The 27992-nt window shown below is 33.2% G+C and overlaps 2 protein-coding genes across 2 annotated transcripts in view; one reads left to right on the forward strand and one right to left on the reverse strand.

The window, feature by feature from the left end:
• Positions 1-27992, forward strand: part of LOC129219854 (gastrula zinc finger protein XlCGF71.1-like) — a 246465-nt gene that overhangs the window by 7800 nt on the left and 210673 nt on the right. The gene's annotated exons all lie outside the window — the stretch shown is intronic.
• Positions 1416-27971, reverse strand: LOC129221459 (eukaryotic translation initiation factor 4E-1A-like). The gene is made up of 7 exons (XM_054855940.1): positions 27751-27971; positions 24472-24626; positions 20770-20833; positions 10703-10816; positions 7720-7859; positions 6599-6653; positions 1416-1993 (listed from the first exon to the last, which is right to left on the reverse strand). The coding sequence occupies exons 1-7, from the start codon at positions 27775-27777 to the stop codon at positions 1934-1936; spliced, it is 615 nt and encodes a 204-aa protein (XP_054711915.1). The 5' UTR covers positions 27778-27971; the 3' UTR covers positions 1416-1933.

The raw sequence follows: 27992 nt of genomic DNA on the forward strand, positions 1-27992 counted from the left end.
AAATCGTAGTATCCTCACAAAGGCAAGCAGACGAGTGGCGCCAAAAAGCCTTCCTGATAACCCTTGCATAAAATTAACTGTCCGTTTCTATGGCAGTAAACGGGCTCAGACTTGACGGCGGGAGCTTTTCTCGTAAAAGGCCCCCTGGAACTTTCCACCGTCATAACAGTCAGAGACTGTCTAAAACCACTTTCTGAGGACTACAATTTCTCCAGGAGAGAACCCCCCGGATAGCCTAGCAGGTAGAGGAAAGCTTGCCCCCCCTCCCTCAGCGAAAATAAATAATTTCGGGTTATGCCATATGCCATTTTCGGATAGTGTAGGAAGCAGCGGACGTAACGAAATGAAGACAATGACGAAACAACTGCTTTCAATCATCACCTTCATCCACCTCTAGCAGCTCCAGCCAGGGGGGTGAGGGAGAGGTGGAAGAGAGTTAACAAACGTTAGAAATTTCCGCCAGGCATAGGAATTGCTGATTTTTTTTTTTTTTGCAGAACGAATAAAAGTTTTTTTTTTTTCAAATGCTCTGACTACTGCAGTTGATGCAAATGTTGAATTTTTATTTCGCTAATAAGGCAAATGCTTCTTTTTCCATGTGACATCGATTTTACATCGCATTTTCGGATATATCGCGTTTTTTTGTACTGGGCTGCATGCTTTAAATTCATGTTCAAGATTACAATAGAAGATAACAGTATAAGCTATAATAGATGACTTTTTTCTCCACTCCAAAGAACGTTTTAAAATGAGATTTTGGTATAAGCATTTCAAACAATACAAGTACTAAGTTACTGTGATTGTTCTTCTGCGGCAGATAGGGATCCCAGAGTTTTCCATGTAGGGCATTAACACCCTATGCTCCTGGCGGAAACCACCCCAAAAATAAATATTAAAAAGCTTTTTTTTTTTAAGTGATGCTTCATTTTTTAAAATATATATCCACCCCCAACCCCTTTTTATTTGAAACTGTGTGCGCCATTGAGTTGCTTGATCACCGCCCTTTTAGGGGGTCCCAGTCTGTCCTTACTAGGCACTATACTGAAACAGATAACATGCTCTTCCCTTTTAACCTTGCTTCCCTACTAAAAAGAGACTGAAAGAGAGAATCATTTGAATACTTTCTTATGGATCACCCATCAAGAACAAACTGAGACAGGCGGGAGCGAAATTTTGATTTCATCAGATTTTTTTTTTTTGCACTTTTGTCCCAACATGACGCAGAAAAGAGTAAGATATGAGATTTTGTCATTAAATGTCACAAGAATTAGACTTTGCCACACTTGATTGCTGTTGTCAGTCAGTCATGCATCTGTAAATGTATATTTGTTTTATGTTACAGAATAATTGATTTTTACTTGAATGCAATCAATTTAATCATTAAAACAAACAAAAGTTAAGAAAGCCAACAAATGGCAAGTTGCAAAGATGATTTATTTCAGTATTATACAATGCTACATAAATATGCTTACAACACAAAGAAAGAATACATTAACATTTCAATGCACAATAAAAAATAAAGTTAAGAAAGCCAACAAATGGCGAGCTGCAAAGATGATTTATTTCAATATCATACAATGCTACATAAATACGCTTACAACACAAAGGAAAAATATATTAATATTTCAATACACAATACTTAAAAAATGATAATTAAAATATACTTTTAACTACACAAAAATATTCTGCTTCTGTGCCATGATGGCAGCATTTTTTTTTACACAAAACCGCAAACAACGAATGAGCAAGAATTTTAAAAAAGAGACTATGCAGTTTTTGTCAAACACAAAAGAAATAGTCACCCTTAACCTGGAAGAAAACATCCAAGCGCAATGCAATGAGGGATAAATATTTTTCGCGCGCTCCTGGACAAAACAATGCAAAACAAACCACCTTTACAACTGTTATTTTTGTATTATTGAATTAAATAGCGTTAAATTTGAAATCTGCACTTTGTTGAAGACCCTTGTTTTACTTGAGTATCAGCATGTGCCTAAAAAGTAAAGAAAGATATTGAAAATTGCACTGAAACAAACTCAATTTATTTGCTCTTTATTCATGATTCTAACTAACAGAAATACAAACAACTTTTTAAAAATATTTAATGCAATGTTTTCATTTTAATATTCGATTTTCCTACTAATATTTAATACTTTACTATACTTGGCCTCAGAGGCAAAATAAAAAGATGACTTGTATTCAATTTTTAACGTACTATTAAAGCGAATAGTGAAATACATTTGCACTAACTTTTGGAAACTGCAAATGCTACTTAATTTTTAAACTTTCATAATATTCAATATGCTCTGCATATTTATTTGACACTTAATATGACAGTTCCCAGTAAATTTCTTATAAATGCCTTTTTTTCCCCCAGTAGAACTTTTAATATCTAAACAACTCCGAAAATGGTGCAACATTCAAAGCTCCAGTACTTTGGACATAATAAACATTCATGAATGATATTACAGTCTCAATAACTCGAAGTCCCAAGGGACCAGCTTGAAATCATTTGAGTTATTGATAGTACAAGCTATGGGAAGTTCCCACAGTCTCCTTAAGAGTTTGGGACCCAATGAAAACTCAGAGATCTAGGAATATTCATGTTATAAAGCTGTGAGTTGAGAGTTGACTGTATTCCACTTTATTTTTCTTCAACTTCGAAAGCAAAATAGGTAGCATAACTAAAGTGATCTTAAGAATAAGACTGAGTTCAAAAGTAATGATGTTACAAATTATGAACCAATGTCAAGAAATATGCAAGATACAGATCCTGAAACTTTCCCCACAAAAATAATGTGTAATCTGTATTCTTAGATTGTTATACTTTATTAAAGTTTTAATTCAAAAAAAAAGAAAAGAAAGAGGCAGCCAATTTTCAAAAGGCATTAGGGGCCATTCATTAATTAGGTAAGGGTCCCGAGGGGAGGGAGAGTTGGAAAAATCTCTGCATACCCTCACTTTGAGGGGGGGGAGTCAAACCCTTCTTATGTAATATTTTCCAAGTCAATATTTTACATTAAAAATCGCACCGTTAAGTGGTTTGGCAGGAATCATATTTCATTTATGTCTTGAAGGTAAAAAACATATGAAGATGAGCTGGTTTTTATTTGTTTTACAAAGAATAAATAGTATAAAAACAGTAAAAGAATCGCAGTATGTATGGAATGTTTAATTTTAATTACAAAAAAATGTCGGAAAAACATTCAGTCTAAATTTCAACTTTTTAGTAGACATTTCTTTCCATAAAAAAGTTTATTTTAATAACGATTTCAGTAATGTAAGATTCGTTATTTTATTATTTTGAAAATGAAATGGAATCTTACATAAGAATTGGGGGGAGGGGTTTGAAAAGTCTTATGTACCCTTACATGGGGGAGGGAGAGGAGGGGGGTCAAAATACCAAAATCATCCCTACACAATTAATGAATGGTCCCTAATAACGCACATCTTCCTAATGTGAAATAATTTTACACAAATTTTCATAATCTTTTTTTCCATAGACTCTTTGGTTCAGCTAGACAAATGTGGTGTTATTTCAAATTAGCATTATACATACAGTTGATTGATCAAAATGTCATTAAAAATAAGTTTCATTTAGTTTATGAACGATCTGCATTAAATTTGTAGCAAAAACCCGAATTCGGTATGAGAAAAATTGTTTTTTCCTTCTTAGCTTATTAATGCAGTTCACCTTCACTATATATATATATATATATTAGGGTGTCCCAAAAAAATGAAAGTCGTTTTTTTTAACGCATACCCTCTTATTTTTTTCCTTTTATATCAAAACCGTTGCAAAAAAAGTTTCATGCACTTTGAAGCACGGTAACCCGTGCCGACTTGCGCCTAAACGTGTAAATAACACGTGTATTCCTAAACAAGCGAACGCAGGAGACGCGATACTTTGCGAAGCTCAAAACAGCTGTAAATGGAGCTCAGAAAACAAATTAAAACAGAAAAACAGATGTTGGGGGCTTATGCGTGGAAATGTGAAAAACTTTAAAAGTGTCAGTACGAATACACTTCGGTCAGTGAGCGTAGTATAGTTCTTCCATAATGAGCGAAACATGGCAGTGGAATTGCGTAGTTCGATAAAAAAGAGATATTTTTAATAGGAGTAGTAAAACATCAAATTACGGACTCAAAACTTCTCTCCAACGAACAAGTTCTGTCTATTTTGTTTTATAACATTCGAGTAGTAAATTTAACCATCAGTGAAAGTACAAATCTCGCTATTCAGAAATGAATCATCTTTTGGGAAAAGACACGCATTTCCACCAAATCGTTGCCAAATTGCGTGACTAAAATTAAAAACCTGTAATTCTATTTGAAGAGACTTACAAAAAAAAAAATGCAAAGAAACTGCAAGAAGTATTCAGGCAGCGCCAACTAGAATTTGTGAGTAATTTATTAAACTATTTATTTGATATTGCACACATGTTGATGTACACCAGTTAATAAAATGGAGGAAGATATGATTTTCTTGCTACTGAAACAAGTATATCAGAACCTGAAAGAAGAGTACCAGAACCTGGAACAAGTATATCAGAACATTGAACAATTATATCGGAACCTGGAACAAGTACATCAGAACCTGGAACAAGTAAATATGTAATGAGGTGCAATTTTATTACTCCTAAATTAGTTGCAGCATTGGACAGGTGTCAGATAAGTATATGAGTTTCTGTGCTTATTCTTGAAGCTACTATTGACGCACTTGGGTGTAAGGTTGATAAATTTCCGATAAGTAAATCTTTTCAATTCAAAAAATTCGAACCGACGACGAGCAGAAGGAGCGCGAGGAAATTATAAAAGCTTTGAGTGCTCAAAAATCAGACGACCGCTAAATTATTGTTATTTCATATGGATGTAAGGAACAACTCATTGCTGTGCCTAAGCAGGATAATTATACAGGAAAAGAACAGGCACAGGCTGTTTGGAAGGCAGTTTTAGATTGGGATCTCAAAGAGAAAGTTCAAATTCTCTATTGTGATACTACAGCTTCCAATACAGGTCATTATAATGGTACTAGCGCCCTTGTTGAGCAAAAATTTGATAGAGAAATGCTTTCCTTTGCTTGACGCCAACATATATATATATAAACTGGTATGAAAGGCAGTATTCGAAGCGAAAATTCAGCAAGTCACAACAATTCCGAATATTCCACTCTTCAAAAATCTCAGAGTCTTGGAAAAACATCGATCCCACTAAAATACAGTGCTATAGAGGAGCTGCGAAGTTGTTTCGAACTGTATCCGAACTTGAGAATTTACTTGTCTTTTACCGTGCTGAACCTACAAATATAACGGTCAAGGATGGCTATCGAGAGTTGACAGAACTGTCTATCACATTTTTAAGTGGAGATACAGAAAATAAATGTAAAATAAGACCACCTGGAACCATGCATTAAGCTCAATGGATGGGTGGAGCGATTTACTCCCTAAAAAAATATTACTATTTAGTTCACAACTAAAATTAGATACAAAGGAAAATGAAGCATTGTCAGACGTCGGCTTGTTTGTAGTGACGATATACGTGAAACCATGGCTTCAAAGCATTTTGGAAGTCAAAGCACTCAACAAAGATTTGTGCTTTTGAAATGTTTGAAAGCGTAAGAAAATGTGGACCCAAATATCATCCAGCATTTATGGTATTTATCTGACGAAATTGACCTCTTAGCTCTTTTTGATGATGAAGTAGAAGAAGAAAAAAAAAAGAAAAGAAAAAAAAAGGTGACCCATGAGAAAAATACATTCCTTCGATGTAAGATCTTTGTGGTTCATTGTATGGTAAGTTTTGCACAATGATTTCATCTAGTTGTTTAATTATTCATTTATATCGTGCATTTGTTACCGGTTATTTTATTATTTTGCAGAGAAAGCAATTGACGATTTCATATCAGCAAAAAGTCAGTCATTGTTCACTAGACTTAAAAACTGATGATAGTTTTCTCAACGAGAGTCCCTCTTTATGGGTCAATAATACTTCATTCCTTGAAGTGAGAAAGATGGTTTCAATGCTCAAAGCAGTAAACAATGTAGCTGAAAGAGCGGTAAACATGATGCAGGACTTTCATGGTTTGCTACCAGCTGATGAGGAGCTAAAACAATTTGTGTTACGTTGCGTTCGAGAGCACCGGAAGGAGCAATGTTTGCATCTTGACTGCAAGATGCAAACATTGAAACAAAAATATATGCAGTGATGTTTCTTGTAGTGTAATAGTAATATTGTTGTAAATATATGCTTTAAATAAATTGATGTCACGTGTAGTAAGGAATTATACAGTTAGCAATCTTCCTACTGTAGTCGCCGTACAGGATTTCAGGTCCAACTTTGCCCTCAAGTCGGCACGGGTTCCCGTTATTTTATTGCAATAAAAATTTTTTCTGATGTTTCTGAGGCGAAAAGGAAAAAATATGGAGGGTATGCGTATTCGATTTCCCAAATTTTTTTTTCGCCATTATATCTTGGGACACCCTAATATATATATATATATATATATATATATATATATATATATATATATATATATATATATATATATATATATATATAGTTGATAGCTTAATATCCTAGATTTAACTTACAAACTTACCTCATAACCTATAGCATTTCTCTGATGAATATGTAACCTTTCTTTAACAACTCGTCTAAAAGTAAAATTCAGAATAATGATTTAACATGAAAGATTATAAACATATTATTTTACTTTTATTATAAATTGTATAGGGTCTTCCAATTGGGCGAGTAGACGTTGGCAGCTATGTTGTTTTGGTGACGTCTAACCTAATGTTTATCATTCAGTCACTTCATGCCAAATCGTAGGCGGCTGGTGCACAAAAAAAAACTGGAAGGGGGTCAAAAAAGAAGGTGCGGAGGGGGTTCGGTGGGTAGTGTCTCTAAAGCTGACATTCTTAGAAACAAAAATGAGCAAAGAATTTAAACCACATTTTGATGAGAATTTTTTTTAGACAAGATGACCTGCTCAAAAAAAGTTCGGAAAATGTCATCACAAATCAGGACAAATAGCCACAGCAGAGTCCCTCCTTCCAATCCGTCTATGAGTTAAATCACCATGGCAAGTTACGATTGAGCAGCATGTCTTAAATGATAAAACTTATCAAAATGAGTGTTCCTGCAGGGCAAGCGTTGAGTGCTTTTCATCTATTTCACAGCAGATACATATCCATACAATTAAAATCACGTGACAATTCCATGCTTTCCATATTTTCCAAGTGCCTGGCAACCCTGACTGAGGTCAGCGCTCAAATTCAGCAAGTTCTATATAGCAGGGTCATTTTTAAAATTTGACCATTTGGATCTGTGCCATCTTGAGAAGCCGCAGTAGAGAATTTAACTATGTTATATGCCATATACAAAATGGCAAGCATGGGCCTTTTTAATAAAAAAGGAATGTTGTTAATATCTCACGCACAGCTTGTTTTACTCCATTTCTACATCTACCTGCTCTTATTGAGAGACCCTATACATGATCTAGGCAAGTTTACATGAAGTTAGGAATTTGTGTAAATTGATACAAATATAACATTTTTACCAAATAGAATTTAAAAAAATTATCTTCTGCTTTGGCACAAAACAATTACAATTATATAAAAAAAAAACAAGTTGTATGCCAGTGTACAATTTCAAATTGTTTATCAATCAGTCAATAATTACACACGCATAAAAGAAAAAGTTCAGTTCAATAGCACTCACCCTATTTTCATAATAGCATCTTCATGCTTTACATCTGCTGTCCAGATACCAAGCTTATCACCTTTATTCCTAATCTGTACTACAGCTCCACATATATCTTCACTACATTCATCAAAAGCTTCGCCTATCATACATAGAAGCTAAAAACAAAAAGAAAAAAAAATTTAAGAAATTCAAGCTATTTTCAGGCATCACAATAAAATTTGTTATAGTTATGATAAAACAAATTTCAACATCACTTCATTTAGCTAATGTCAAAACTATGCCTGCCAACTAGTCTGATTTTGACAGAAGAGATTTTTCTTTCACTAATCTTCCAATCTTCTGGCCAGAAGACAAAATCTTCCTTTTTTCTCCTTTTCCAGCTAATTTGCTTTCCTATGATTTTTACTCCATTTCACAAAGAGCTTACTTCTTTTAATGCTAATAATGATTCAAACATTCTTCAAAATATCTTAACTTTCACGGGTCGAAAATATCGGATATATACATATACATCAAAATATTTGGATATGTATCAATGTATCGGATATTTTTGAAAATATGATGATCTTTTCAAACCCTGATTAGGGGCCTCCAAACTTCCAAATCCGGTCCTGCGTGGAACCAACATCCCTGTTTGGTTAATGATCACAGGTGCCGATTTTCCAAACAAATATTTTCAGGATATGACAGCTTAAAACTGTTTAAATAAATATTGTTTAACTTAAGAATGAAAAAGATCTTCTTAAATGAGAGAGGATTTTTACACATCTTTCTTTTAGAGCATGTGTGTGTATTATTGCAATGTTCAATAGTTTTATATCCCTTACAGAATTTGAAATTTTAGCATCAAAAACCTGTGAAAATCATCTCCAAGGCACTTCATATAATTTTTATTTGAGTTTCAATTTTTCATGCATGTAAGTAAATTGACAAAATACTATAATGTTACATCTTGTTTAATATCGCTAAATTAAAAAGATCTGGATATGCTTTTAAACAATTGAAATATTGTGGGTTAAGAAATAATATCATTGATAGCAATGGATTTTTTATGAGAAAAATGCAGGAAACAAACTTTTTAGGTTAGTTATATTAACTGATGTATTGAGCCCTCTAATAAAGCATATTTATTCATTTAAAGAAGAAATCAAAAATTATGTTAATGATTTGTATAAAGAATATTTGTCAAAAAAGTTTTTAAAAATATTTTTAGCTAATAGATCAAAAATTCTATCAATTTTTTTCAAGACTTTCTCATAAGATTATATTCCCTTCAAATTTAAGTAGCTTATTTTTGATCACAAGTTATTGCTTTCAAATACAAAAGTAAAAAAAAAAAAATTCAGAACCTTTTTTAAACACTAGGAGGCTCTGCCCCCTGCTCACTGACGCTCCCCCCCCCCCCAGAAGATTGCTTCGAAACCTTATTTGATTCACAAAGATTTAAATTGTCAATTAAAGAGATTAAGCACCCCTTCCCTGGGTTTCAAAGTAACTTGTATCAATTTGCAGAGCCGTTAGGCTAAGGGGCTCCTGAGCATTGTAAAACTGCAGTTTTGTACGTCTGAAAAGTTGCTTTCATATTCGTGGTCTCTAGTAATATATTTTGCTCTTTACCTCGGGGCTTGAATTGAGTTCAGCCTAGATTTTTCGTTAAAATCGAAACCCTTAAAATGTGATTAAGAAAGAAGAAACAAACAAATCTAAAAGACGTAACTATGGCAACGCCAAATAAAATGTCAATAATTTGAATGGAGATGAGATTGTTCAAACTTGATTTTAACGGCTTGTAACTTTTTTTCATTTGGAGGTAAAAGCTTAGTTTTTTGACTGTAGGTCGAGTTAGATATGGAGTAAAAAAAGCCGCTCTTTCCAGTGGTGTCAAAAAGAAAACTGAGGGACATTTTCTTCACTTTTTATTAATTAAAAGCATTCATTAATTCATTCACAATTAATCTAATTTTGTCTTTGTAATGAGATGACAGTTTTTTCACCTGAACAGTAATCTAACACTAATTATCTTAAGTGACAATTTTAGGATCAGTAGTCATGAGCGTACCAGTCCAAATGAATCTGTACTGCCCTACCGTAACATAGTCAATAAAATATGATTTTGAAAACTTTGAAGAAAATTTGTTAAAAATTTGAATTTAAAAAGCTGTTAAAATTAAAATAATTTCTTTTAAATAACTATTTTTTAAAACTTTTTTTTTTAAATATATTTATGTTTGAATTACAGAAAAATTAAATTACAATGAAAGCAGGAAAGATTAATTTGTAATGAGCAGGAAAATTACTTAATGAACAGAAAATTAGTTTAAAACGCTGCTTTTTTAATTTTTCATTTAACCTAAATACACTAATAAGAATGAAGGCAAATTACACTGATCTAAACAATGAGGCTCTTGTACTGATTTAGTTTTTAATAGCTCTGCAACATTTGGAGATCAAGGGGAAGAGCCAAACCGTAAAAGATTTTTAAGATTTTCATCAGTCTAGCAAGAACAATGTTTTTAACAAAGTCTATCACAGAAAATGCAAGTTCACAAACATATGTAAACACAAACCTGCAAAAATATCTCACTAACATATCAAGGAGTGAAAGGTACAGGCAACATGGAACACATTACGAAAAGCACATTTATAACAAAATAAAATTAAAGCGGATTCAGAAAGTTTAGAGCTTGGGATTAGAGGCAAAGGAAGATGCAAACATATGCATTTAAATTATGGAACAGACCAATATTTAAAACATTATACAAACACCATTTTTTCTAATTTTGTTTATTGATTCATTGTTTCAAGGTAAAAATTGAAAGAAAGTCGTGGAATTTCTTTTCTGTCCCCATTCTTGGCAATTTCACCAAGACGGAAAACCGTCTCGAGACAGAAGGTCTTGCACTAATGTTTTAGGGTGTAAAACATTTCACTTCCCTCTTTTAAAGATTCAATGATATTACATTATTTATGACAAATATGAAAACAAAAGGATACTTACAATTTCAAGCCAATAATTATTTAAGTCTGTCACTCTTTGGGACTTTTGTACATTAAAAAGCCATCTACCGCCTTGTTTATTTCTAGAATCTTCCCACATAGGTTTGATACCATGCTAGAAAATAGAATTTAGAGTTTAAACTCACACTCAATGACAAAATCAATAGTAGTTTATTACTAATATTTCAGAATCATACATTTCTTACAAATGCACTTGCATGCTAAGAAATAAGAAAAATTTATTAAATACAAATTTAAAATTAAGTTACATTGCCTATCAAATCAGTAATGGTTTTTCATTTAGCTAATCGGTCTGACTTTAGGCATACATGAAACTGTATCAAAATAAGCAATTTAAATGAAGGTTTTTCAGAATGGAGTTGGCTAAAAGGTTAAGAATGTTATATAAAAGACATAATGCAAATACTAGAATTTTACATGATGAAAAGTTTACACATAGAATTAATTCATTACTCTTTTACATATGCAAACAAGTTCTGTCTAGAACTAAATGAGCCTACTTTTCGTATACACATATCTACTTTCTAGTATCTGATCAATATTCTCAAAAATAGCTAAAATCGCAAATTGTTTCAAGCATGTTCTTAAAGTATTTTAAGCTGATTTCTAGAAATAACATATGCCTCGCTCATCGAAAAAATTAGATGCGTAAAAAAAAAAAAAATAAACGAACAAATAAAATACCTGCACCTTTTAAACAAAGCAGATCATACACTATTTTTCCATTAAAAAAATTTTTTTTTAACTGCTTTCAAACAGAAAAAATAATTAAAATTAATAAGCTCCATTAAAATAAATACATCATACCAAAAAAATAGTTTGTTTTTCCCCTGTTGCCAAAAAATAATTTTTTAAAATGAATTACAGTAACCCCTCGTTATATCGCGCTTTTCGGGGGACCAAGAAAAAGAGCGATATATCCGAAAGCGCGATATAACGGAGGGCATTAAAAATAGTTATGTCTAATACACAAGTAAATTGGCATTCGTTCTTTTTGACATTAGTTTTTAATGGCTTCAATGTGGGTACTATCACACCTATTGAAATTTAAACAAGATTGAAATTTAAGTAAATTTTCATCGTCAGAAGTTTTTAATGGCTTCAATGTGGGTACTATCACACCTATTGAAATTTAAACAAGATTGAAATTTAAGTAAATTTTCACCGTCAGAAAGTTAAAATCGTCAAAGGGCGAATGAAGACGATCTTTCTGAGCTGCCGCGAGATAAGAATGAGCATTCTAATACCCTCTTATTCCGAGTAGGTTTTCTAATCCGTTTTACTTGCAGTAGAAAGGATGTGAAAAGTAAAAGAAACCAGATTGTTTCCAGGAAACTATTTCGCCCGTCCAGATCATTATTCCCTTCTTTGATGCAAATCCTGGTTTATGCAACCAAGTACAAATCTTTTCTGTACTAAAAGAAGGGCGTATATTCTCTTCTACATGGGCTACTATGACACTTGCTTCATGTCTCTCACTCCTTGTAAAGGCAATGTATCAATACAAAAGATGTCAAGTAGTTTATAGACCATCTTAAACTGAAATATACTGTGCAGGTATGTACTTTTGGATGACAGGAATTGCTGCTGCTTTTCCAGCGAATTCAGAAGAATTGCTTCCTTTTGTTCATTGACAAAATAGAGAAGAGACCTTCTCTGTGCAATACCATATGTTTTCAGAAATGGTTTCAAACTTAAAGCAAAGTTTTTTTCTTATTTTAGGCTTTAATATTTCGGGAGACAGAAGAAAAGAGCGATATATCTGAACGAGCGATATAACGAGGCGCGATATAACGAGGGGCTACTGTAATATACATTCCAAAATGAATAAAAATAATAAAATGTCAACTTAAAGAAATAATTTTCATTATCAAAAAAAAAATCCATCACATATCTTTATGTAGAAACATAGGACTTGAGTTGTCCGACAAAAACTGAATAAATAAATTAAAAAACTAAACTGAAAATAAAACAAGTCACATTAACAACAATTATTTCACAGTTAAACCCATGGCTGTGGAGTCTGAGTCAATCTGAGATAAAAGTCAGATTCGGGAGCCGAAGGTATTTAATTCAAAGACTCAGACTTGGAATCGGTTATTCCTTTAGAGTCCGCAACTCTGCCAATGTTTGCAGAGTTTGGAAGCTTTGCTATAAACTAAAACATTAGTCTAAAATGCAGTTTCCTGTCAACTTCCCCCATTTACTAATTCATTTATTTATTAATTTTTTGGAAAAAAATTCCTATTTTTAACTCCCAGACCAGGGGTCGATCCAGGTTTTATTTTTTGGGTCCCCATTTTGTGAAAAGGCAAAATATTTGTGAAATTTCGTTATTTTTGTGAAAAAGCAAAATATTTTTGTGAATTTTCTTTATTTTTGTAAAAAAGACCTTCTCGTGATTTTTTTCTTGGAAAAGATTATATTAAAGCAGCGGTTCCCAACCTTTTTCTCTTTGCGAACCCCTTAGAACAGACAAAAAAGTTCGCGAACCCCCTGATGTTGAAATTAGTAACATGTAAGAAACAATAAAAAAACAGCATGTTTGCTTTCCATTTTTTGCAGCATTTGATTGCAATAAACAAAAATATAATTGTAAAATATCATTAAGTGCAAACATGAATAAAAAGTTAAAACTACATCTACAAGAAAAATTATAAACAAGAAGTTTTATAAACCAACTATTTTTTTTTAAGCATACTTTAAATTGGGGAAAAAATCCTTAATGCGATATTTGTGGCTGTTTGACGGAACAAAGAAACTGAAAGTTTGGTTCAATGTCTGACAGTTTGAGTCTTAAATCAGGCTCTGCATTCAATCTGCTTCGGTATTTATCTTTGAGATAAGTATAGGAGGAAAATCCTTTCTCGCACAGATATGTTGTACAAAATGGTAATAAAATTCGAATTGCTTTTTTGGACAAAACGGTATAGTCATTTCTTACACTGAGCCAGAAGTCAATTAACGAGAGCTCTTTAAAGGTAGTTTTCAATGAATTATCACAGGATAACTCGATGAGCATTTCCTTTTCAGGTAATGTCAGGGTGTTCTCTAAGCATGGATTTCCTTCAAAAGGATTGCGTATCCAATTGTTTGAGAGAGGGACGTTACGCCTATTAGGAAAATACTCGTCAAAAGTTAGTTCAAGATGTTGCAGATGTTCACATACATTTCTTTTAATGCTTTCATCAAGTTTCATTGAGTTTTCTGATAAAAAACTACTAAGAGAAGTGAAACAAGAAAACTCACCCATTTCCACGCATTGGATCCAGAAATTCAATTTTTTTACCATAGCTTCAATTTTATCATATACAACGAAAATATTAACAACTGCAACTTGCAAGGATAGATTTAATTCATTTAATTTTGAAAAGATGTCAGCTAAATATGCAAGCCTTTGCAGCCAAAGAGGATCGAATATGCAAGTGGACAAGTGAAATGGATGATCAACAAAAAATGCTTGGACTTCTGACTTCAATTCAAATAAGCGTGTCAAAATTTTGCCACGGGAAAGCCGTCTAACTTCTGTGTGAAGAAGTAAAGTAACATGAAGGCTTCTCAATTCCTCACAAAGCGCGTGAAATAGACGGCAGTTTGTGGCACTTGATTTTATGAAATTTACAATTTTCACCGCATCATTCAAAGTAGCGGATAATTCCGCGGGAATACGCTTACATGCTAATGCTTGTCTATGAATGCAGCAATGAGTCCATTCAATTTTCTCGTTGATCTTCTTTACTCGCACCACAAAGCCAACAAATTTTCCTGTCATTGATTTTGCACTATCCGTGCACACACCCACACACAAAGACCAATCTGTTCCATTTTCTTCAACAGTGGCGGCGCGAGAGCAAAAGTAAACGTTGGCGATGCAGTTTTGCGAGGCCCTTTTAATCATAAAATATTGTGAGACAAATAATTGAATTCATAGAATTAGTTTTTGTACTAACTATTGGCACTTAGGGTTCCCAATTCACTTAATTGCTGGGACAAAAACATTTCGTGATTAGTAGCACAGTCAAAAAGAAGTTTTTTTCGTGGTGGGGGGAGGAGCCGGCACTTTGACTGTGGAAAAAATTACCTGATAGAAAGGGCGGTCTGGGGGTTCTCCCCCGGAAAGATTTCGAAATTTGTAGTTTAAAAACGCCATTTTTGGCTTTCTTTGCTGATGTTAAGGTAAAAAAGGTACAGGGGGTCTCGGTGGAAATTTCTAGAAATTGAAGCCTTAAAAATGCAATTATAGGCCATATTTATTGACTTTAGGGTCAGAGACTGTCCCAGATCGATTCTTAAAAAAAAAAAAAAGTCAAAATCAATTTCCTGCAAATTCTCGAAATTGAAGTTTCAGAATTTTAGACAAACTTTGAAGATTTTACCGGAAGAAAGAGAGATTCCTTGAAAATTTTTGAAAATTATGGTCCTAAAAACTTAGGAATATTTTATATTCAGGAGTCATTCCACTTGAACTTTCTGTTAATGAAATTTAAAAAGCCTAATTGCTTATGATATAAAAGAAAGGCGATATGGGGACCCTTGCCCAAATATTTTCTGAAATTCAATCCTTAAAAATGCGATTGTATTGCCATATTTTGTAATATTACGCTCGGTAATTTTTGAAATTCAAGCTAAAAAAACTCAATTTTAAGCGATTTTCGACGTTGTTGAGCATTTGGGAGCTTTAAGCTGGAAATATCGCGAAGTTTAAGATCTGGAAACAAAATTTCAGTTGCTCCATAATGCTTTCGGTGTGTGTGTGTGTGTGGAGGGGGAAGAGTTCGGAGGAGCAGCATTTTGGATATTTTCTTACTTTTAGATGAACTTAGGAAACAAAAGAAAAGAACTGAAAAGATGAGAAAAAAGAAAGGGGGGGGGATAGAGTTAGCTGATCAATTAGCTGTTGCCAGTGAATATTTTTAATTCAGGCCCCGACAGAATTGGGCCAAACATTTGCTAAGGCTGACTCTGTGCAGTCTCTCCTGCACGCACTATTTTGATTACTTTTGCGTCTGTTATATTTAATGAGAGCTTCAATCGAAAACATGGAAATATCTTAAAACTTCTGAGAATTTACTTCTGAGAATTTTGCGAGGCCCTATCTGCGCGAGGCCGTCGGCGGTTGCCGACGTCGCCGACGCCTAGCGCCGCCACTGTTCTTCAAAGTAACTGTTGATCAGTTCAAAAATTGCTTCTCCAGTTTTTTTGGTTTTCAAAGGTTTTGCAAATAGTACATCTTCTTTAATTGTATCGTTAAAAATATACCTAACATAGACAAGTAATATTGCAGCGTTTGCTACATCAGTCGACTCATCAAGCTAGATCGCAAAATTATTCTCTTTTATTCTATTCACAAGTTCTTTCTCCACATTACTTGCCAAATCAGTAATTCTGCGTGATACTGTGTTGTTTGATAGCGGAACCAGGTCAATTTTTTTTGCTGACTTTTCTCCCAGCATACACTTAACAATATCTTTATCACACGGTCTAATTAAATTTTCTGCAATTGTATGTGGCTGTCCAGATCTTGCAATTCTATAACTGACTCGATATGAAGCTTCAAGGGCCATTTTACTATCTTCGTTGGATTCTAACAGGAACGTAGAGACGCTCCACTTTTTATTATATTCCAATTTTCTTTTAAAATATTCAATAGGTTTGTCCTTGTGTGTCGGATGTTTCGAGGGTGTCTTCTCAGAAGTGACGGTTTCAAACTGCTGTTCGCTAGAACTTCGTTGCAGAGAAGACAAAGCGGTCTAGGTTCAGACTCTTCTCCAGTAAAATAAAAGCCCATTTGTAAATAGTCACTGTCATATTTTCGCTTTTTTCCTTTTTTCTCCCCTAGTCCACTTTTCTCTTTAGTCGGGGGAGGCGGCAGTTCATTACAGCTATCTATTTCAATATCCTGTGTTGATTCGAAAGTTACTGCTGATGTTGAGGGTTGATCGATTGACTGCTTGTCCATTTGTCGCTCAACCAAACTACCAGTTTTCAACCATCGATCCATAACAGCAGAAAGTTATTTAATCATAAAAATTACCAACACGATTATAACTTCACAAACAGAGTAGCAAGTTCACGTAGCAAAACCAATTGCAAACAAAATCACTTGTTTTCAAGCATCTCTAAAGTATCTCTAAATACGTCTGTTAACAACTATTTTCCCAGAACTTTGAGCATGCTGATGTTATATATTTTTGAAAACGAACAGATGGGTAAAATCCAGTAATAAATTTTAAGTTTGGAGCCTTTTGCTGTCATGTCTGCTATTCGATGACTGAATTCGACGGAAATTCCCGAGTTATATTTCAACCAGATAGAAATATGATGCATTGTTTGAGAATTCTTTATTTTTTTCGACATATGTATATTATGTATATTGTTTGATTGACTCCACGCGATGGCGCCTTTTTAAGGTCATCGTGATCCCCGCCACAGCTTAATACAACGTTTCTGCATGGCGCCTCGCAATAAAGAAAGAAGGATATCTCTTTTTGTTGTCTATCGAAAAAAAAATGAGAAAATTTCTTTTTAACCAAGATTATAAAACCGCTGAAAGATTTTTTTTTTCTTTTTTTTGAGCTTAATACAAGAGTCTGGCGCGTTTTCAAATTAAAAAAAAAATTTAGTAACTATGTGTGCAAATTGAATATTTTATAATTTTTTACCAAACTAGGAAAAATCCGCCATTGCACCGAAATTTTCGCGAACCCCCTTCCTGCACCTCGCGAACCCCTGGGGGTTCGCGAACCACCGGTTGGGAACCTCTGTATTAAAGCATTTTAAGCTGTCGTATCGTTATAGAAAAGCCTTAGACAGGTTTCAGGGGTGATTGCAAGTTCTTGAAGAATACCTGAAAGCTGTCAAGAGAAAATGTGCTGGGGGAGGAGGGAAGTAAGACCCAGGGGCGGATCTAGAGGGGGGCCATGGGGGCCATGGCCCCTCCCAAAGCCTTGTGATTGTAGGAATTTTTGTAAGAAAATAAATATTATGAGAAGATAACAAAATTTAACACATGTGTTACACTGAAAAAGAAGCATAAGCCTTAATTGGGAGATAAATTATGTCCCTACCCTCAAAACAAAACTTTTATTTCCAAAATTTTTCTCCATCTTTTACATCATTTCTTGATTCCAACTACAGACACTTGGACGATCTCTAAATGCTGCTGTTCTCAGAGTATACCTATGGTTCACAAGACCAAAGAGAGCCTAATTTTTCGTTTTTATTGCTTTAATTTCGAAACTAGGGGGAGAACCCTTTTCCCATGGCCCTTTCACAAATGCCTTGATATGTAGCAAAAAATTCCATTTTAAGTCTTTTATTTGCCAAAAATGTCAACGGAAACTAGCTCATCCAGCCCTTATCAGTTAACTTGCTTAAAAGCAACTTAAATGAAATTTTTTGGGACTTCAATTACAAACGATCTTTAATAAGACCCCCTCCCTCCCTAGTTTATATCGTGATGATAGCTTTAAAAGGAGGTTTTTGGAGGAGCTCACGAATTTTTCATCCCTTTCTAAAATATGTATAAAAATAGTTAAAAATCGAATTTTTGGAGCCTCAAATGCAAAATATTTCCAGGAAGGGAGGATTCTAAGCACCTTCACTCTTCCTTAAATGTAAGCAAACATTACCTAAAGGTGCATTTTTAGGATGGACAGCTGAAGAGCTTGAAGAGCATCCCTCCTCTTCTAACTTATCAATGTATAATAACAGAATATTTTGGTTCTAAGTTTTATTTTCAAAAAGTATTTTGGGGCCAGCACCTGAAACCTGACCTTTCTCGGTATATCATCAAAAATAGACAAAATGCGGTTTTAGTTTCCTAATTTTCAAAAATTACTCGGCTATTTAAATTTTGAAACATTTTCAAGGGAGATTCCTAAATCCACCCCCTCATCTAATGTCCCGATACCCCGAAAATTGAGTTATTAAAACTTCATTTTAATAAAATTTCTGGGGAGTTCGGAGTTTGTTCAAAAATTTCGGATGGCCCCTCCCAAAACAATCGGCTGGATCCGCCACTGGTAAGACCCTTAGCATTTTATTCGTAATTTGACACATACATTACATTTATTGCTTTTTACAAATATACATATGCAAGGCACACTTTCTTAAGGTGAAAGTCTCACAACAGATTTCCTGTTTGCCCCTCTCAAATACTTTAAGAGCAATGAAAATTGCACATGCTGCTGAACGTAATGATAACTCCTAATAAATACAATATGAACAGACTCAAAGATATCGCATATTTCTTAACACAGAAGTGAAATACTCATTAAAGATTCCATGTATGTGTTTGAAAAACTTAAAAGTAATTAAAACCCAAAATAATACTGCACCAGCATTCAGCGTTTAATTTTTTGACGTTCTTACAGAGTAGGTATTTCGTTTAAAACTTGGCAATTTAATGATGTTAATAAATATATAAGAAATTTTATTTGTTTGCCTCTTAACAAGGTACAGTAAACATCAAAAATGCGAAAAATTCGTTTACCATGGCCGATGTAAGGAAATCAAGATCTTCAAAACAAATAAAAATATAAAAACAGCATGTAAAATAATTTTATTTTAAGTAAAGTTATTTTAGAATTGGATTTTGAAACTCAACACAAATTAATACTAAATATATATTGCGTAATCAAAGTAAAATTTAAGATTTTCCTGAAAACAAGCTACCAATCACAAGTGTCCCTCTCCCGTCCCCCCTCTGACGCTCTCAAGCAAAAACACCTCACGCAGCAAGCAAAAAGATAAAATGGGGGAAAGTGGAAGAGGCTCCCGTGTAGATGCGTACACCTTTGTGTTTAAAAAATATTGTCTGCCTTTTTATAAATTTTTGTGAAGGGGCTGCTTTTACGACGTGGAATTTTGTGAATGGGGCCGCTTTTGCGATGAGGAATTTTGTGAATGGGGCCGCTTTTGCCATGCGGAATTTTGTGAAGGGGCCGCAAAGCGGCCCCAATTTGACGCTGGATCGACCCCTGCAGACACACAAAAAAAGGGGGTTATAAGTTTGAAGTGTCTGTGTATGCTCGTGGGGCACTCTAGCGCATGAACGGATGGACAGATTTTGAAGAAAAAAAACAATTTGTTCAAAAGGAGAGTTGATAGAGTATTCTTAGCTAGGTTGCATCTTTGGATGACATTAATTAATGAAGATATTAATTAAAAACAACTAAAAGGTTTTTTGCCATTTTTGCAGTGAAAACAGTTGAAATTTTTAAAATTTAATACCAAAATAAAAAGAATATTTTTCCGTGTCTGATAGAATGTTTGGAACTTCCATGTTTCATAGAATTCGAATTATAGTGTTTTTTTAAGCAGATTTTAATAACAGCTAAGCCTTTATTCACGCGATTGATAACCGAATTCATTGTTGGCTGACAAGGAAATTAAAAGCAATGATTTAAAATGATATTTTTATCTGTTGCCAGTTCCTATTCAATAGCAAATAAAATACTTGATACTGATTTTTAATAATATAAGGCTTTTGAATTTTCCCTCTTGATTCTACAGTTGCAACTCAGTCGGGATTTTTTAAAAAATTTTAGTTTTAGCGTTGCTTGTAACTCACATTTTCCATATTTAAATAAATATGTATTGAATAATTGTTTTTCATAGTGCGCAGAGTTGTTTATTTTTATGAAAGCAGTAAAATCTGCTTCCCCACCCCCTTTTTTTATATAATTTAAAACTTGGCCACATTGTGGCCACTAAGTTTTTCGGGTCTAGTGGCCACTTGCCAGTTGGAAAATTTCTGATTCTTGACCTTTACAAGGGACTTCTGTATTTTATGAAAACTTAAAATAAAACTAATAACAATGCTGCAAATTATTTTCAACTGCCTAAAATACTGTCGCAGACTGGCTATAAAGTTTCTGCTACTGGGTGTCTAGGTTGATTCTAGAACTGCAAGACCAAAAGACTTAACCTTTTGATATTTTTCTTAATTTAGTAAACTCTTCCAATAATTAAATACATCAACAAGTTTTGAAATAAAACTACATTTCTGAGCATGACAATGAAAAAATAACAAGATTAAATTACCTTAAAAAGTGCATAATCACATCCTACTGGTATTTTACTAACTACTTCTATATGGTTATAAAGGCTAGAATAAAGAAATAAAATAAATACTGAATACATAATAATAATTTACAGCTTAAACATTTAGAAACACAATGATAGTAACAAAAAATAAATACACAGCATTAGAAATTACTGCTGGTCCACTGATCTCAGACCAGTGAAACCTACCTCGGAGCACCATAAAAAAATAATTGGTAGTCCCTGGGACCACCAACCACTGTATTTTTATACTCACTGTGCTAGAAAAAATTCAAAAGTATTTGCCTAGCCAATGTTTAGCTATTTATAAGTCAAACCATTGGTTGACATCTTTTAGAATTTTTTTTTCTTTTTAAAAAGTTTTATATAATTTTAAATCACATTTACATTTTACTCAATAATTATCACACTTGGAGGGGAAAATAACGTCCTGAGACTATGTAAAAATGATAAAATTAAAATCAAATTTTTGGTTGCCTTTTTTAAAGGGTTATTTAATAAAATTTATTTTCAGACTGTATACTTGGCAGATTTAAACATTGCCAAGCAAAAATTTTAAATTTTGAAACATTCAAGTATATTAAAAAATCCTCATCAGTAGAAAAATCTGCTTATCTGTTTTACATTGTCATTTAATATTAAGTGTTTGCATTGCTATTTAATATTATGTTTACCATTTTGAACAGTTAAGTGTTTTATTTAACGTTTAATCATTGAGCTAAAAATGAAACAGTTCTATTTAAAATAACTTAATAAATGTAATCATCATAAAGTGTAAATAATGTCTGATACAAACATATTTAGTGTTTAATTTTAAGTGGACCAGTGATGTTGTTTGAGGACCAGTATATATTCATGTTGACTGGTCCGCAAGAACAGAGTTAGAAATCAGTTTGCTGATTTCTAACGCTGACATATATCCGCAAGAACAGAGTTAGAAATCAGTTTGCTGATTTCTAACGCTGACATAATATAAAAAGTGACTTAACTAAATTTTAAAACTGTTCATTACCAATGAAACGAAATAAAAAAAGCATCCAATATTGTTTCCTTAATATATATATTTAAGTTGCGAGCACGCATAGAAATGCATGTAACGTTTTTAAAAAATTCTGTCAAAAAACATATTTCACACTTAACAAAACTTACATGTACCTAATTGATTTATAACTTTTACTTCTGAGTTTTTAATTCTATCCGTGTTTGCGTTCAACTATCAGTAACCTGGGTCCCAGAGACCCATCAATGAAACAGATTTGGGTCCTTTGGTGGAAAAAATGAGTCTTTTAAATTTTAAACAGAAACTCTTAGCATATAAATAAATATAAAAATATTTACACTTGGGGGGAAAAAAGGGCATGAAATAAAATAAATTGGATAATTTTGCCTTAATTTTTTGTGATTATCATTGTAAAAATATTTTCAAATAATGCACTTGCAAGACTTAGTTATGTGAGAAACTATTTGGTCAGTTACAATGAGATTAACATAAAACTTACTTTAAAAATGGATTTTACCATAAAATAAAAAACAAGTGCCTCTGATTGATCAAGCAAAAAGCACTCCCTAAACCTTTGTTTTCCTGAAAATTTTTCTTAGTGAAAAAAGCAAACAGACCCCCCGCCCCCTCTCCAATTATCATTGGCAATTATATAATGATAAAAAGAAAATCACAAGCGAATGAACTCAACGCAAAAATTGCGATCGCAAAAACGAAGCATTTTCTCATACGAGTGTGAAAATTGCTCATTTGCAATCTTAAATCAGTATATTTTACTTGATTTTGACTCGTTCAAAATATCTGTTATGGCTTTTGTGCTATTTTTTAAACTGCCATTTTGAAAATGGCGCGATCTCTTAATACCACTGAAATAACTTTTGGAAGTCCAAATAAAAATAGCCCATCAGAAAGAGATGAATTTACTAGAAAAAAACAAGGTTAAAGTGCTTTTGTATAAATTTCAAGTATTCATAAACAATTTAACAAGAAAAATGTTAAGTTCAGTACTTTGTGTTTAGCATGATCAGGAAAATGTTTCCCTTTTTTTTTTCTCCCTCCTTTCATTGGGGATGCAAAATAATGATTTTCAAAAGCAATTCTGGCTACATGAATGCAAAATAGATATATTTTTACTGTTCAGTTGCCTTGTATTAATTTTGAAGATTGCATTGAAACCACTTTTACTTTTAGTCTTCATTGCTGTTTTCATGAATTTCCTCAAGATAAAAGTAGAGGGAGAGCTTATTCTTAGAATACAGTACAATGGGCTATTTATGAACTTGCTCCCTGAGATCTGCCCAGGAGGTCACTGTAAGCTCCAGTCTTATCACTAAAACTCCATTGATGGGTCAAGGGGTGTGTTTGGATAGCTGATAAAGAGATAGGGTCATTTTAATCCCTTTCTGTTGATACTCCTGGTCATTGAAGCTTAAAAGCATCTACTAAATGGATCTTTAGCATTTTCTCCAATTTGTTTTCTGGTTCTTATCTTTTAGGTTTTCTGGGTCCCTGGGACCTGTGATTTTTCTTGGAATTTGCCTAAAAAACCTGCTATAGGCGTAAACCTGAACCCTGTTCTATATTAAAGATAATGACTCAACCTCTCTCACATTTCTTAAGTTGAGTTGACTTAGAAATCAACTTTTATTACATCTTAGACTAAGTTCATTCCAAGTCAGAATGTGAACTCATTCAATTAACGCTCTCTCTACTACGAGATTCTAAAAACCTGATTTGAAAACCGTTGTCAAACTTTTTTTTGAATGATGAATAGACTAGTTTGGCTTTTTTTTTTTTTTTTTTTGGGTGTTTTTGAACAATGAGATACATGCAGTTGCGTCGGCCTTGTCAAACCTCATTCGCCACCTGCAATGGCTCAATACTGACAGCAGCGAGTGACAATTTATAATTTTTATGCTTTTTTCTCTGGCTGGCCTGTAGACAACCTGGATGTCCTGTAGACTGTTTTATCAATTATCTCAGGCCCCTTAAAGTTCAAGGGGTGGGACAGGACGGAATGGCTTTCCCTGTGTGTTCTGTATCTAAAAGAACTAGTATTGAGGGACATTTCAGAGGAAATATTGTTACAGACACATAGACCTCCAGATTATCGGCAGAATAGAGTGGCACCATAACCGTGGATAAGCGAATTGCGCGGATAATCCGCAAAATAGGTGGAAAATGATACTAATGTATGCAATAACATTAAAAAATCAGTAACACTTGCATACAGGTAAGCCACAGCTAAAAACTATAACAGTGAATGAAAAAATAATTATGTGAAAGCTAAAACAGGATCGCTGAACAGATTACACACAAACGCCAACAAATGGTGCCAACAGATGGAATGAAACAGATCAAGCATAGTTACACCAAAAACTTATATGGGAGGGGAAGGAGAGAGCAAATTTTTCAAACAAAACTAGTCTGGTGACTTAGTATTTTTTCTCCCAATCATTCATGATTAAAACATAAATAGAATGTATTACAAATATAGAAACAAACTTGCATTTATTAGTGATTTTAATTTTACATACATTCACATCAAATAATGCTCAATATCAATTTTTAAATGGTGCATTTAGAAATAAAACACACACAAGAGTGAAAAAATAAAAACCATTCTCATACAATCATGAACATGATTCTTATACAAAATTTAAAAGTAATGAGTGACTTACGCCCAAAAATCTTCAACTGTATCAAAAGTGGTGATCTCCATCAAGTTTTCTTCCCATGATTTGGTACGATCATTTTTATAAAACCATAGACTCCACATATTTTGAAGAGGATGCTTAATCATCATTTCTGGAGCAATGTCATCACCTTGAGCATTCTAATTGAAAAATAAAAGCTTAATTTTCACTCATACAATTAGTTTAAGGAAAATCTACAGAATACTTGAAACAGAAAATGGTTACAGATACTGGAAACAAATAAATGATTTTTCTCCCAAGTTATGAAAGAAAAAACTATCCAGAACTCTTACATGAAACACACCGCCAGCTCAGTTATTCCATTCGAGGACTGCAGTTTTGTGCTTATTAGTACTCATCCAGAATAGGGAGTGACTGAGCTGAAGGTGGATATAGGGCAGTAACTTATTGAAAAATATTGTGCCTTGCCTTCAATCTTCGAGTTGAACCAAACCATTTCTTTAGTCACTCATCTGGTCACTGCTTATTCTATATTAGCAACCTGTTTGTTTGGCACTCTTGGCTTCCTTAAGTGGATTTCCACCTCCAGCCAGTCACTTCCTCTTCCGGGCTGATGAGTGCTAATAAGCACGAAACTGCAGTCTTCGGCTGGAATGACTGAGCTGGTGGTGTATTTCATGTATTTCTGCCTTAGCCCTGCCTACAGGGCGGTAACTTACTGAAAATATCCAGAACCCTTCTGACAATTTTTCAGACCTACCATTCAGCAAAAACAAACTAGGCAACTGTTCTGGACCTCTAATTAGAACAAGCTTGACCATTATTGCCATTTTTTTATTGAGCAATCACGATTGCTTATTGTTCTCACTTGACTGTTTTTGGCGTGCTATGATTTTATTTTCCAGCCAGCACCACAGTCGACCGGCCTCACGATGCTGCTCCTCTAGCGAAAACCATCTCCAGTTTGTGTCCATTTCCCACATGCATATGTACACACACGCATGCCTGCACACACACTCATGCTTGACCACAGACACAAACACAGGCCTACACATACACACACGCCTGCACACAAACACTCACACCCGGGGCGGATACAGACTGCCATTTTAGGGGGGTCATGCTGGAGAATGCTCCTCCCCATGAACGATTTTACGGTTTACATACTAAAAATTTTTGAAACTGCTTGTGGGTCAATAAAAAGCACCATATCGGTAGGAATAAGGTACTTAGTAGAGCATAAACGTTATTAATTAATTTCATAAGCAATGAAACGAAGAGCAATATTTTAAATATTTACTTTAAAAACAATAATGAATTGAAAATATTACTAAGACCGTTCACATTTTATTCATCATGTGCTTGAACACAATGGAAACGGATAATATTGTCGACGGTTTAGGGGGGGGTCATGACCCGCGTGACCCTCCCCTTGTATCCGCCTCTCACCCACACACAGACAAAAATGCACACATGCAAAAAAAACAAGGGATTGCGAAAAACATAATTTAAATTTATGATGTCAAAATTCAAATTAATTTTTTCTTAATTTTATTTTCTCTATACATAGCAGTAGCAACTCTATATATAGTCCTAATAAACTATACTACTTCATTGTGAATAACTTTTAGAGTTAAAGAAAAGTTGCATTTAATCAATAAATCAATTTTAAAAACTATTTCAATTGTGATTCATTCATTAAAATGTCAGGATTGCCACTCAATTTTGGAAAAAAATTCCTTGTTTTCCCTGTATGAAAATGAAACATTACAAACGAGCGGACACTGAGATATTTGAAAAAGAACATTTAATATCTTAATAATTTCACCACAGGTTAAAAAAAAAATGAAACACAAATTTCTAAATAAATAAGAATTCATAATAACTGAAATAATAGCATGGTGATTGAATATATTCAACTTTTTGTACAAAAAAAAACCCTTCTCTTAACCATTCATCACATGGACCTAAAAGTGTTTAAGTAATCCAGAACAATGATTATTGACAACTAATTTCATACTCTAAATTATAATGAAATTCAAGATTCTATTTTTATGATGAATATTTTAATATTTACTTAAAAAAAAACTTAAGCAAAATTACCATTTTTTATTTTACTTTATTTCTGAACTTTATGCAATATTATGCATACAAACTGTATGTGTACACATATTAGTGTGTTTTTATACAATACAGTTTTGGCCAGTTCTATGGTGGTTAAATCCAGTTTTGGCCGGTTTAAACCAGTTTTTGCCAATGGCATGGCCAAAACTACAACCCTATTATTCACACTAGCACATTGCTTCGCGCCAGTTTCAAACCTATTGTATAAGTGTGAAAACAAATTGACATTTAATATAGAAACATTTGTAGTAACTTATGTAACAAAAATTAGAGCATAATTTTGTCATTAAAAATAAAATCCTAAAATTAATGAAAAACAGAAACAACATTCTAGGGGTCAAGTCAACTAACCCTTAACCCTCATTATATTTGGTGACTGGGATATATGCTATACATGTGCTTTTATCATTTATTAGAAAGTTGTCTCTTTACAAGTAATATGTTGGGCTTATTATATAAACAACTAGCCATATTGATATTTTGTAACTTCAAATTGATGATTACTTGATATAATCTATTGCAAATGAATTATTTGACTTTTCAAATTTAGCCATTTTGTAGCTCTTCACAGTGAAGAAATAATCGCATAACAAATGATAAATTCGGTTTACTTACATAATATCCAGAAAACAAAGAAATGCGTCAACAAATTTCGAAACTAAAGATTAAAATATTTTCAATTTGCATATTCAGTTTCCCTAATGCCACATTATAAAAGAATGATCTAATGATACAATTTTAAGAGAGGAAAAAATTTTCAGCAGGTATAATACTGAAAAATGTACATAAGAAAATAATACAATAATTGTTTCAAAAATGAGAAGCTGTCTTTTATCATTGAACAATTTTATATGGTGTTGGCATAAAAGAATGCGAAATTAATTAAGCGACCTCTTTTACTAACTTTCATTATTGGTAACATTTTCTGAACAGTAGACGAACTTATTTGACATTGTAAATCAATAAATGTGTAATTCCCTTTGGTTAAATTTTGTAAAAATATGTTGGTTAGTTCGCAGAACTCATTAACATGTGTAGGGGGTTTCCCGCACTTTCATTTCACAATAAATCTAAAATATAAACGTGTAGAAAATCAAAAGCATAAAAACTGAAAATAGTTTGTGTTAAAATAAAGAAATTAGTGAAATAATGCTTCTTTACTAAACTTTATCACCATACCTCAGTCTGCTCCAGTTCTTCTGACATAATAAAATTATAAATGAAATTGTATTTTAAACTAAAAAAAAAAGACGTGTGATTTTTGTTACAAAAACCCAGTTATAAAATTAGTTTTCTATTTACAGCCTAAAATAATTCAAAAATGGACTCAATATTTTATTTTCACAGTAACCTACTCAGATGCATAAAACCTTCGTGGTAAAAACTTATGAAAGATACTGGAAACTGCCAGATTTGAGAAA

This window comes from Uloborus diversus, chromosome 4, assembly GCF_026930045.1.
Source record: "Uloborus diversus isolate 005 chromosome 4, Udiv.v.3.1, whole genome shotgun sequence".
NCBI lineage: Eukaryota > Metazoa > Arthropoda > Arachnida > Araneae > Uloboridae > Uloborus > Uloborus diversus.